Consider the following 13,343-nt stretch of genomic DNA (forward strand, 5'->3'; position numbering starts at 1 on the left):
AATTACCCAGTTTGCCCCTATTGAAGCATCAATCCTGTATTTCCCCATCTTGCCACACCTGGACGCTTTTTTATACCACCCAACTGGAAAAACGTATGGTGAGAACATCGTTGTACCGTAACTCAAACAGCATCAGTTCTAATGCATGTGTTAATTATATAGCCCAATCAATTACTACCCTAGAGCTGGCCATACACTGGCCCGATTTGCCGCCGTTTCGACAGCAGATTCGATCACTGGAATCGAATCTCCTGCCAATCGTTCGCGCTACACGCCGAATTTCGATCCATTTCGTCCGATCTCGTCGATCGCTCCGTGCGGAAAATTACCGTCGATCGCCCGCGGGTAGGGAGTGCGTCGCTAGCGGCATTAGTTGCCGGACAACCAACGCAATAGAGCGGCAATACATTACCTGCTCCGCCGGCGCGACTACTCCCGGTCACCGCTGCTCCATGTCCGCGCTGGTCTCCGGCATGCTTTAGTTCCTCCTGCCCGGCAGGAAGTTTAAACAGTAGAGGGCGCTCTACTGTTTAAACTTCCTGCTGGGCAGGAAGAAGCAAAGCATACTGGACCTGGAAGCCAGAGCGCAGACAGAGCAGCGGTGAGCGGGAGGACTCGCGCCGGCGCAGCAGGTAATGTATGCGGGCACGCGGGTGGGGGGGAGCAGCGGCAGCAGCAGCACCACCACCACAACAGATTGTGAACGGTTTCAGGCTGAATTCGGTTCACAATCTGTTTGCAGTAAAGGCAGCCATACGATTCCTCTCTGATCAGATTCGATCAGAGAGGGATCTATCTGTTGGCCGAATCTGATGGCAAATCGACCAGTGTATGGCTACCTTAAAGGGACACTTAAGTCAAACAAAAAAAATGAGTTTTAGTCACCTAGGGCTTCCAATAGCCCCCTGCAGCTGTCCGGTGCCCTCGCCGTCTCCCTCCGATCCTCCTGGCCCCGCCAGCAGCCACTTCCTGTTTCGGTGACAGGAGCTGACAGGCTGGGGATGCGAGTGATTCTTCGCGTTCCCAGACACATTAGCACCCTCTATGCTGCTATATGTTATATGATATATGCAATAGCAGCATAGATGGCGCTATTGTGGCCAGGAACGCGAAGAATCACTCGCGTCCCCAGCCTGTCAGCTCCTGTAACCGAAACAGGAAGTGGCTGCCGGCGGGGCCAGGAGGATCGGAGGGAGATGGCGAGGGCACCGGACAGCTGAAGCGGGCTATTGGAAGCCCCAGGTGAGTAAAACTCATTTTTTTTGTTTGACTTAAGTGACCCTTTAAGCATTTGTGTGCGCACTGTTCAGAAACATGAAGCAGACAAGGGAAAACAGTATCTGTTGCGATGCAAATGTGATTACATGCACATTGATAGTATTGTATATATTACAAAGCAATGCACTTAGTGTGAATGAGGCCCTCAAGTTTCATATTCAATGGTTAGTTCATGTATTCATCAGAGAACAAGATGCTGATGATTTAATGACTGTCTCTAGTCAGGACTGTTGCTCTTGTACTAAGAGATAAAGTTTTATGCAACCTTTTGCTGATGGACACAGCTCCTTCCACATTTCTGAGTTTTCAATGGTTAGCATATCCTGTAAATAAAATAAAGGAATAGTTAAAAGCTCTATAAGCACAAAAAGACATTTCTCTTTACTTTTTTTTTTAGAAGTGTAAAGTCTAAGAGCTGTAATATAAATTTAAAGTAAGGCCAAACACCTCTAATCATATGTTAGCTAATGGACTCCAAATTTTAGGCCCTTTAGAGAGAAGATCACTCGGACACCAGCTACATGTTTGCAAACCAGATCTTCCTACTTTAATGAAAGTCTTCAGGTTTTTATAGCATTACAGTCACAGAAAGCAAGGGCCGGTTCACACTTGCGGTTCTCTGCCAAACGGACCGGATGACCTGACCGGATCCGGATCGGAACCGTACGGTTCTGATCCGGATCCGATCCGGATCCGGTCAGGTTGCATCAGGTGTTCATCAGGATGCGATTCGGATCCGTTTGGCAAAAGATAGTAGAAATAGAATAAAAATGTTGGGGTTCCGGGAGGTCAGCAGAAGGTGGACCTGTGGAATCAGGCCCTCCACTGTTTAGCACTCACCTCCACCTCCGACATACTGCCAACATCTCCAGCACGTTTAAAGTCACTGCTGCTCCACTCCAAAATGCTTGCCCATGTGTCCCCATCCAAAATCGCCGCTAAAATACGCATAGGAAGTGGGGTAGAACATCCGGATTTTTAGCCAGTGTGTTGTGCGCTCTCCGGTTCTCATTGGTTTGTATTGGCCGGATGGTGCAGTCCGGCTCCGCTCCGGAAACGGCTCCCGGAGGAGCCGGACCAAAAAATAGCGCATGTTGGGTCTTATGCCGGAGTCCGGATCCGGTCCGGACGAAACGGACGCATGTGAACGGACGCATAGGCTTTCATTGCTATGCCATGCGTCCGTTCCGCATGCGGTCCGGCTCCGGCACGGCGATTCCGGGCGGCGACCGCTAATGTGAACCGGGCCTTAGGTCATTAAGTTAGTAATTACAATATGGCGTGATTAGCTCATATTCCTAACTTTCATACCTGAATATGCAAACAACCGAGAAAATATACCAGGGAAATAAAGTCTCCTATACCAGCAGGGTTCTAAACCTCTATGTGGAACAGCTACACCACATTATGGGCCATATGCCATTCACCTTTGCACCTGAGTTTTCTCCTAGGAGATAATTTTTCATCTTCGATTTAAAATAACTTTTCAGCAATTTTTAACTAAAGAAGTACCAAAAAGTAGGTGAAAAGGTACTATCAACATTATTTTGAGTATTTTCTTGCTTTCTGGTGGCTTAAAAAGCATTTTATAGATAAAGTTTAAAATTATCACCTAGGAGAAAACTCAGGTGAAAAAGTGAATTGCATATGGGCTTATATGTCTAATTGTGGGGGATAAGCCAAGACCTCCACACTAGAGGTTTTATACATTAACTTGTGAATCTTGTTAGGCAATATTAAAGCTGTGCTTCCTTCACTGACCACTAGGTCCAATAATGTGGAGCTAAATACTCCTATATTTGTACTCAAAGGGCTGGTCAATAGTGACCCTGCGTTTAACTTTCATACCCATCAGCTAATAAATTTGCAGAAATACAGTTATCTGACATGTCCTGAATTTCTACCTATCTAGTTTTGGTCAGCTAACTTAAGCAAGATAAAGTAAGAAGAATAAACTTTAGAATCATTAGTTCCCCATGCCCCACCAGTTACTGTGAAGAGAAAAGTAATTTCAGCTTTATTTCAGCTCTATTTAGAAATCTAAGAGAGCCTGTCTTTCCTAATACTAGAAGGATCTATAGCTAACTATAGCTATATTCTAAGTTATATTAAAGAAACCCTTACACTTCTCCCCTTTTGGCCATATGATGGCCACATTAATTAACAAATCGATTACAACAATAATTAAAAAACAAAAGTTACCTAGGCCCATATCAGAACCTAGCGACTTGTCGCTGAATACCCTACTTTACCCCTGGAACTTGCCTAACACAATATTCACGGATAGCAAATAGGCATTCAGGTACAGGAAATAATATTTTCATACTCCTGGGTAGATATTTCATCATAGGAGTTTCTTCTTTGGACTAAATAGATGTGAGCTTCAGATGTGTGAGTGCATCTGCTAATGAAACACAATGATTGTATAGTAAAGGTAGAACATCAAACAGTAAGCAGAAACAGAACCAGATATGCAGCGATTTGTTTAAAGAAACCTCCAATTGAACCAAATAGGTTTCCTATATTTGTACCTTCAAAGGGATTCCATCCCTCTTTGCCTATTTCCCTAGCAGTGTGTTGCAACTCTTTTACCTACTGTAGATGATTGTTTTGCCAGTTTGAAGTCAAGAGCCAACTTTTCTTATAATGCGAGAGGGTAGGAGGCGCCCTAGAGGGTACTTGTAGAATGATGTGCGAAACAAAAAATGGGTATATAGAAAAAATATTAAAAATATATATAATAAAAGTAATAATAAATAAAAATCGATAAATCAGTAAATTGGTAGTGGTTGCTGTCAGTATATACACCAGTGGTGAATCTGACCGTTTGAACAAGCTATTAATACAGATATAAGTATACGGACAGATCCTAAATAGTCAATCCCATTATGTACGGTATAAAAGCTTTAATGAGGCACTGAGAAAATGACAACACGTTTCATGGTTAAAACCGCTTCATCAGGTCGTGTATTGTGCCAAGGGTAGAGGTATCCTCTGCGTAGGCGCCTACTCGCATTCTATACCTCCCCCTGGGACCAGGGGACACACCTTGACAGGTGTTACCTTTTCCGAAGGAGCAGCGACCGTCGAAACAACAACACAAGGCCGAGTGGGGACGGTACTTCCCCACATGCGATACACAGTGGTTGCCTTACGCGCAACCCGGCTTTGTGAGTATAAGCGATCTTTTCTTACTTTTGCTTGGTGTAATTTGCCTTCTTAAAACAGAAGGAAATTTGCAATAATTCAGTTATAAGTGAACATTTGTGGTTACCCACAATGCTCTACTGAATATGCAAATTATCCCTTTTCGCCCTTGTTAAGCCAAGCAAGCATCCAGAACCGCTGGTGTATAGCAAGCTTATAGCTTTAAGTTTTATACAGCCTTATCAAACCCACATGTAGACAGCCTGTTTTGGACTTTTGGTCCTCATCAGTACATGGAAGGGATTGATAAAGATGTATGAAATAGGGCTTGGACGAGTACAACAGAGTAACCAAGCAGCTCAGGGTGACCCAAACTACTAGGAATGTATAGGGGGATTCTTACTTTTGATTAGAGTCGCACGTGAGATAATACACCAGATCGGACTCCCGGTGTTTTTCTCGTCCCCTTTTCTATTCCTCTAGTACAATTTTTCTTATAAGGCTAACTTTACACACCTGGGTATTTCAGCTGTGTTAGCAGTAACTGCAGCAATTGTTTCATTACATATGGACAATTAGTCCAGAGTAGTTATTTAATCTTACCATCATTTCCATCCCGTTCAGGTTGAAAAGAATGCCTATGCATAGTTATTTATGGTAAACAGATTTATTTTATACAACTTCTGATGGGGTAGCAAATATTTCTTTGCTGTTACAGCTTTTTCATCTAGAACTGCTAATGCGGGTGCTAGGGTAGCAACAGTACATTGGCCAAAGCTACCTATAGATAGCCAGGCATAAGCCCATCACCCACACACAAAGTAATAAGGTGACTGCAATGAGATTATACCTTGTGAAAATATTTAAAGTGGACCCAAATTAAAAATACAAGATTTCAGAAATAAAATATATTTTCTAAATTATAATAATAAATAGCAGCCTTTTTTCAGCTGCATGATGACAAATATAAAATTTTACATTTATTGGAGTATCCCCTCCCTTCCTTTCAAATTGCCGGGACAAAATCCGGCAAACTGGTGGAGTAGATAGTGTCCGGCAATGGAGGAATTGCTAATGACTGCCCCCAGTATAACCCTAGTTATGAAAAGAGAATGGTGAAAAGCATGCACTGAAATGACCATAGGTGTGAAGGAGTGTTTATTTATATTTGTATGTGTCAGAGTGGTGCAACTAAATATTTTTAATTAAAAAAAATGTTTGGTTTGGGTCCGCTTTAATCTTAAAAACATTAGCATGTGCTACTGCTCCTATCATGGCAAGCTCTATTCCTAATAAGTTGGCACACTCTGGAATCCGGATAGCATCTTGAATAGTAAAATTATATAAAGTTTATTAATACCTTGATCTGAGGGGAAATTCATATAACCAGTGTTAGCCCTAGGAGCATAAGCAAAGCTATCCCCAGGGACTATGTGTCAGTACTTACATCGTTTACAGTTATTATAGATGGCATTTTTACAATACGATTTGGTTAATTTACCTAAATACACCAGTGGCTTCTCAAAATATCTACTTATTTCTTTACATACAGTGGGTTTTGAATTGGGCATTGATTTTAACACAGGAGTTCTCCAAATGACTTTTGCCCTTTCTGCAGTGTGAATCTGGCCTATGAACCTTTCTTTACTTAACCACTTAAGGACTGCAGTCATAAAACCCCTTAAGGACCAGACACTTTTTTTCCATTCAGACCACTGCAGCTTTAACGGTTTATTGCTCGGTCATACAACCGACTAAATGAATTTTACCTCCTTTTCTTGTCACTAATACAGCTTTCTTTTGATGCGATTTGATTGCTGCTGTGATTTTTAGTTTTTATTATATTCATCAAAAAAAAGACATAAATTTTGTAAAAAAATAAATAAATGATTTTTTGAACTTTCTGCGCTGACATTTTTGAAATAAAGTAAAAATTTCTATATACATTTTTGTCCAAATTTATTGTGCTACATGTCTTTGATAAAAAAAATCCAATAAGTGCATATTTCTCCCACCCAGCATGGGTATGTGTAAAAATACACCCCAAAACACATTATACTACTTCTCCTGAGTACATCGATACCACGTGTGGCACTTTTTTGCACCCTAACTGCGCTAAGGGGCCCAAAGTCCAATGAGTACCTTTAGGATATCACAGGTCATTTTGAGACATTTGGTTTCAAGACTACATCTCACGGTTTAGGGCCCCTAAAATGCCAGGGCAGTTTAGGAACCCCACAAGTGACCTCATTTCCCCATTTTTATTTTTTTTTACACACAATTGTCCATTTACAGATATTTCTCCTACCCAGCATGGGTATGTGTAAAAAATACACCCCAAAACACATACTACTTCTAAATACGGCAATACCACGTGTGACACTTTTGCAGCTTAGGTGCGCTAAGGGGCCCAAAGTCCTATTTACAGGTAATTTTGAGGCATTTGGTTTCTAGACTACTCCTCACGGTTTAGGGCCCCTAAAATGCCAGGGCAGTATAGGAACCCCACAAGTGACCCCATTTTAGAAAGAAGACACCCCAAGGTATTCCGTTAGGTGTATGGTGAGTCCATAGAAGATTTTATTTTTTGTCACTAGTTAGTGGAAAATGACACTTTGTGAAACAAACAATAAAAATCAATTTCTGCTAACTTTTGACAAAAAATAAAAATCTTCTATGAACTCGTCATACACCTAACGGAATACCTTGGGGTGTCTTCTTTCTAAAATGGGGTCAATTGTGGGGTTCCTATACTGCCCTGGCAGTTTAGGGGCCCAAAACCATGAGGAGTAGTCTGGAAACCAAATGCCTTAAAATGACTGTTCAGGGGTATAAGCATCTGCAAATTTTGATGACAGGTGGTCTATGAGGGGGCGAATTTTGTGGAACCGGTCATAAGCAGGATGGACTCTTAGAGGACAGGTTGTATTGGCACTGAAGTGCAGGAAGCGCAGGATGTTCTCAAATCGTGACCTGGACATGGCAGCAGAGAACATGGGCATGTGATGTATTGGGTGCATAGACCAATAAGACCACAATACATCATTTTTGACTAGACCAATGTTCAGGAGAAGGCCCCAAAAAATGTTACGTTCAGAAACTTGGAGTGGTTTCCACCGAAAAGGCTGGGCATGGTAGCTTCTTGGATTGGCGGTTGCGTATTGTGTGGCATAACGGTTGGTCTCAGCCACAATTAAGTCGTAGAGACCAGCAGTAATCAGAAAAAAATTTCTGTCACTGCGGTGGGGCGGGTGAGGGTTTGGCTGTGTGATCAGAAGCCCGCCGGGGGCAGATTAGGGCCTGATCTGATGGATAGGAGTGCTGGGGGGGGGGGGGGGGGGAAGGGGGTGACAGGAGGAGATTGCTGAGTGTCTCAGGGGGTGATTAGAGGGGAAAATAGATGCAATCAATGCACTGGGGAGGTGATTGGAAGGGGATCTGAGGGTTTGGCCGAGTGATCAGGAGCCCACACGGGGCAAATTAGGGCCTGATCTGATGGGTAGGTGTGCTGGGGGGTGACAGGAGGTGATTGATGGGTGTCTCAAGGGGTGATTAGAGGGGGGGAATAGATGCAAGCAATGCACTGGCGAGGTGGTATGGGCTGGGGTCTGAGGGCGTTCTGAGGGTGTGGGTGGGTGACTGGGTGCCCTAGGGGCAGATAGGGGTCTGATCTGATGGGTAGCAGTGACAGGTGGTGACAGGGGGTGATTGATGGGTGATCAGTGGGTGATTAGATGGCAGAACAGATGTAAACAATGCACTTTGGAGGTGATCTGAGGGTGAGTCTGCGGGCGATCTGATGGTGTGGGCGGGGGATCAGATGCCTGTAAGAGGCAGGTGAGGGTCTCATCTGGTGGGTGGTAGTGACTGGGTGATTGACGGGTGATTACAGGGGAGGATAGATGTATACAGTACACAGGGGGGAGGGACTGGGGGGGTCTAAGGGTGTTCTGAGGGTGTGGGCGGGTGATTGGGTGCCTTAGGGGCAGATAGGGGTCTGATCTGATGGGTAGCAGTGACAGGGGGTGATTGATGGGTGATCAGTGCGTGATTAGATGGCAGAACCGATGTAAACAATGCACTTTGGAGGTGGTCTGAGGGTGGGTCTGCGGGCGATCTGAGGGTGCGGGCGGGTGATCAGATGCCCGAAAGAGGCAGGATAGGGTCTGACCTGATGGGTGGCAGTGACAGGGGGTGATTGACGGGTGATTGACAGGTGATTACAGAAAAGGATAGATGTATACAGTACACGGGGGGGGGGGGGGTCTGGGGAGGATCTGAGTGTGTGTGTGTGTGTGGGAGGGGTGACCAGGAGCCCTCAGGGGGCAGTTTAGTACCTAATCAAAAAATAGCGCTGACAGATAGTGACAGGGAGTGATTGATGGGTGATTAGGGGGGTGATTGGGTGTAAACAGGGGTCTGAGGGGTGGGCAGGGGGGGGGGTCTGAGGGGTGCTGTGGGCGATCAGAGGGAAGGGGGGGCTGATCAGTGTGCTTGGGTGCTTACCTTGGTGGCTGCAGCCTACCTTGGTGGCTGCAGCCTGCCCTGGTGGTCCCTCGATCACTGGAACCACCAGGGCCGGAGGCAGCCTGTATAATACGCTTTGTATACATTACAAAGCGTATTATACGCTTTGTATGCCGCGATTGGGCAGCTAGTAACCCGCCGGCGCTTCCGAAAGGCCGGTTACTGCGCAAGGGGGGGTGGAGCCAGTCGCAGCATAAACACGCCCACCGCCGATGGGCGTATTGCGGTCGTTTGGGCCCAGCCCTTGCCGCCACCCATCGGCTGTGGGCGGTCGGCAAGTGGTTAAGCTCATCCTGAGTGTTGGGTCTTGCGTTTCAACTTTCTCTTCACAATATCCAACATATTCTCTATGGGGTTCAGGTCAGGAGAGTTGGCAGCCCAATTGAGCACAGTAATACCATGGTCAGTAAACCATTTACCAGTGGTTTTGGCACTGTGAGCAGGTGCCAGGTCGTGCTGAAAAATGAAATCTTCATCTCCATAAAGCTTTTCAGCAGATGAAAGCATGAAATGCTCCAAAATCTCCTGATCGCTAGCTGCATTGACGCTGCCCTTGATAAAACACAGTGGACCAACACCAGCAGCTGACATGGCACCACAGACCATCACTGACTGTGGGTACTTGACACTGGACTTCAGGCATTTTGGCATTTCCCTCTCCCCAGTCTTCCTCCAGACTCTGGCACTTTGATTTCCGAATGACATGCAAAATTTGCTTTCATCCGAAAAAAGTACTTTGGACCACTGAGCAACAGTCCAGTGCTGCTTCTCTGTAGCCCAGGTCAGGCGCTTCTGCCGCTGTTGCTGGTTCAAAAGTGGCTTGACCTGGGGAATGCGGCACTTGTAGCCCATTTCCTGCACACGCCTGTATACGGTGGCTCTGGATGTTTCGTCCCCAGACTCAGTCCACTGCTTCCGCAGGTCCCCCAAGGTCTGGTATCGGTCCTTCTCCACAATCTTCCTCAGGGTCCGGTCACCTCTTCTCATTGTGCAGCGTTTTCTGCCACACTTTTTCCTTCCCACAGAATTCTCACTGAGGTGCCTTGATACAGCACTCTGGGAACAGCCTATTCGTTCAGAAATTTCTTTCTGTGTCTTACCCTCTTGCTTGAGGGTGTCAATGATGGCCTTCTGGACCGCAGTCAGGTCGGCAGTCTTACCCATGATTGCGGTTTTGAGTAATGAACCAGGCTGGGAGTTTTTAAAAGCCTCAGGAATCTTTTGCAGGTGTTTAGAGTTAATTAGTGGATTCAGATGATTAGGTTAATAGCTCATTTAGAGAACCTTTTCATGATATGCTAATTTTTTGAGATAGGAATTGTGGGTTTTCATGAGCTGTATGCCAAAATCATCAATATTAAAACAATAAAAGGCTTGAACTACTTCAGTTGTGTGCAATGAATCTAAAATATATGAAAGTTATGAAAGTCTAATGTTTATCAGTACATTACAGAAAATAATGAAATATAAATATACATATACATACATATACATATACATATATATATATGTCCAAAGGATCAGCAGCTCCACAAGTTGACCCCTATGGATGGGGTATAGTGTGCAGGCAAACGGAGGATTCCCCACGTCCTCAAGGATACAACAAAAGTCCACAAGGTTTGCAGCACACAAACGCTCTTTGTTCTAAGAGCGTTTGTGTGCTGCAAACCTTGTGGACTTTTTATATATATACACACATACATATATATACATATACAAATTTATATTCATAAACTATATATACATATACACACACACACACACACACACACACACATATATATATATATATACTATGCAAAGCATGCACGCAGCACTGGAGAACCCCAATCTCCTTAAGAAATATATAAATACAGAGGGGCTGCAGCACACAACAGGAAAGCAGTGACAGGGGCTCTTGGTTACGCTTTAACGCGTTTAAGCTCACCAACTGCGCTAAAGTGTCCCTGATCTGGTGAGTCCTACTCTAACCAGGTAAAAATGCTAGTTTTAATCAGCGTTCTAGTGGGAACCATACCAAAAACCCAGGGGTCAACTAAATGGGAGAAATTAAATTAAAAACACCTCACCTTCTACTAGCTACTAACTGAACTATGAGCTCCGCTCATTTATATGCTTAACTGTGCTAGAGGTGGGCGTGGCTATGCACGCTCACAGGGGAAAATATATGTCAGGGGATGAGCAGCACAAACCAAATTTTATGCAATACTATGCAAAGCATGCACGCAGCACTGGAGAACCCCAATCTCCATAAGTGCTGCGTGCATGCTTTGCATTGTATTGCATAAAAACCTCTAGCACAGTTAAAGGGAAACTCAAGTATAAAAATGAGATTTACTCACCTGGGGCTTCCCTCAGCCCCCAGCAGCCGATCGGTGCCCTCGCAGCCCCGCTCAGATGCTCCTGCACCCGCCGGCGAACACTTCCGGTTTCGCCGTCACCGGCCGACAGGCATGGGAACGCGAGTGATTATTCGCGTTCCCGGCCTGTATATCGCCCCCTATGCGGCTATTGCGACCAGCTGGCCGCAATAGCAGCGTAGGGGGCGATATACAGGCTGGGAACGCGAAGAATCACTCGCGTTCCCATGCCTGTCGGCCGGTGACGGCCAAACCGGAAGTGTTCACCGGCGGGTGCAGGAGCATCTGAGCGGGGCTGCGAGGGCACCGATCGGCTGCTGGGGGCTGAGGGAAGACCCAGGTGAGTAAATCTCATTTTTTATACTTGACTTAAGTTTCCCTTTAAGCATATACATACACACACACACTGTTGCAAGATGCAGAAAAGCTTGTCAGTATAGACAGACAAAAATAGCCCAATAACATGAGCCATCATAAGATCTTTACCTTTTTGTTAACAAAAATAATTTCTGTAGATTCATGTGCTTCTGGTCCACCCTGCAAGTACCTCTCCTTTATCTCTTCTGAGGTCAGATTACACCTAAAAGCATTTGACAGTTAATGGTAATTGAATAAAAGATATGGGTTTAAAAACAGCACCAGCTAGCTCCATAATATGCACATACCTTACATAAAATTCTGCGCTTGGTCTTCCTGCACTTGTATGATTACGAGCAATGCCCAGAAGTAGCGGTTCACTTAAGGTAGATAAAGGTAGATTTACCTAATAAAAACAATATTTTAAACAAGCATCAATAACATCCATCCACTTCAGTCCTTAGATATTTTCTATGCATCACAGTTTGACATCTTGTGGATGCCGTGCCCTACAACTAGGAAATAAAAAAAATAAAAAAATCTCACTGATTATTTTTTACCTTAAAATGACCCTATATCAGATACATGCATAGGAATTCACTGTAATATCTTTAAATACTGTAGATCCACAAAAAAGTATTAACAGAAGCAATCTGTTTTTAGCCCTTAACTTTTCTGTATAATTAAACCATATGGAAAAATCCTGAAGGATTAAACAGACTAAAGCCTGCTTGCTGACTCCCACACTTCATGTCTTCCAATAAAAGCAACAAGTGTGGTGCTCCCATGCCACCACTATAGCCAGCCTCCTCAGACATGTACCAAATCCTTGTCTAACTATGGTGCAAACTGCTGAAAGATGTGAAATACTACTTACCTCAGAAACATTTCCATCTGCTGATCTCTGCAGGAGGGTAGAGGGTATCTACATATGACAACAAGGAGGGCTTCCCTAATTAGTCCTCTTAAGATCCCAGGGGGTAATAAAAGTGCATGCCAACACATCATGCTCATTACAGGTACAGTCTTATATTCACATTGTGCCAAAACTGGTGCTACAAATGCGATAAATATACTGTAGTGTTGGAACTAAGTGGTTTTAAAGAGACACTGAAGCGAAAAAAAAAATTATGATATTATGATTTGTATGTGTAGTACAGCTAAGAAATAAAACATTAAGATCAGATACATCAGTATAATTGTTTCCAGTACAGGAAGAGTTAAGAAACTCCAGTTGTTATCTCTATACAAAAAAGCCATTAAACTCTACGACTTTCAAAGTCGTGGAGAGGGCTGTTTTCTGACTTTTATTATCTCAAGTGTTAGTTAACTATTTACTTTTCCTCTGCCAGAGGAGAGGTCATTAGTTCACAGACTGCTCTGAAAGAATCATTTTGAATGCTGAGTGTTGTCTAATCTGCACATATTAGAGAATGATGCAATGTTAGAAAAAACACTATATACCTGAAAATAAAAATATGAGAATATTTTCTTTGCTGCTAATCTTCTAGTAATTATTCATAGTACACAACAAATTCATCATATCATATTTTTTTTCCCGCTTCAGTGTCTCTTTAATAGTAAGTGTAAATTAACTTAAAATATTTGCCTTTCCGCTCCCAAGCATCATAACTAGGCAGCACATTCCCTAAAACAACAAACTTAGTTTGTTAC

The 13,343-nt window shown here is 43.9% G+C and overlaps 1 protein-coding gene across 2 annotated transcripts in view; it reads right to left on the reverse strand.

Moving 5' to 3' along the window:
• Positions 1-1,428: 1,428 nt before the first annotated feature.
• The window catches only part of NUDT22 (nudix hydrolase 22), a 70,007-nt gene continuing 58,092 nt past the window's right edge, over positions 1,429-13,343 (reverse strand). For both annotated transcript variants that reach the window (XM_068259484.1, XM_068259485.1), the window contains exons 4-6: positions 11,978-12,075; positions 11,799-11,892; positions 1,429-1,601 (exon numbers count right to left, since the gene is read on the reverse strand). In XM_068259484.1, coding sequence (XP_068115585.1) covers positions 1,500-1,601; positions 11,799-11,892; positions 11,978-12,075 — 294 coding nt within the window. In that variant the 3' untranslated portion in view covers positions 1,429-1,499. The remainder of the gene's footprint in view (positions 1,602-11,798; positions 11,893-11,977; positions 12,076-13,343) is intronic.

This window comes from Hyperolius riggenbachi, chromosome 11, assembly GCF_040937935.1.
Source record: "Hyperolius riggenbachi isolate aHypRig1 chromosome 11, aHypRig1.pri, whole genome shotgun sequence".
In the NCBI taxonomy this organism is placed as follows: Eukaryota; Metazoa; Chordata; class Amphibia; order Anura; family Hyperoliidae; genus Hyperolius; species Hyperolius riggenbachi.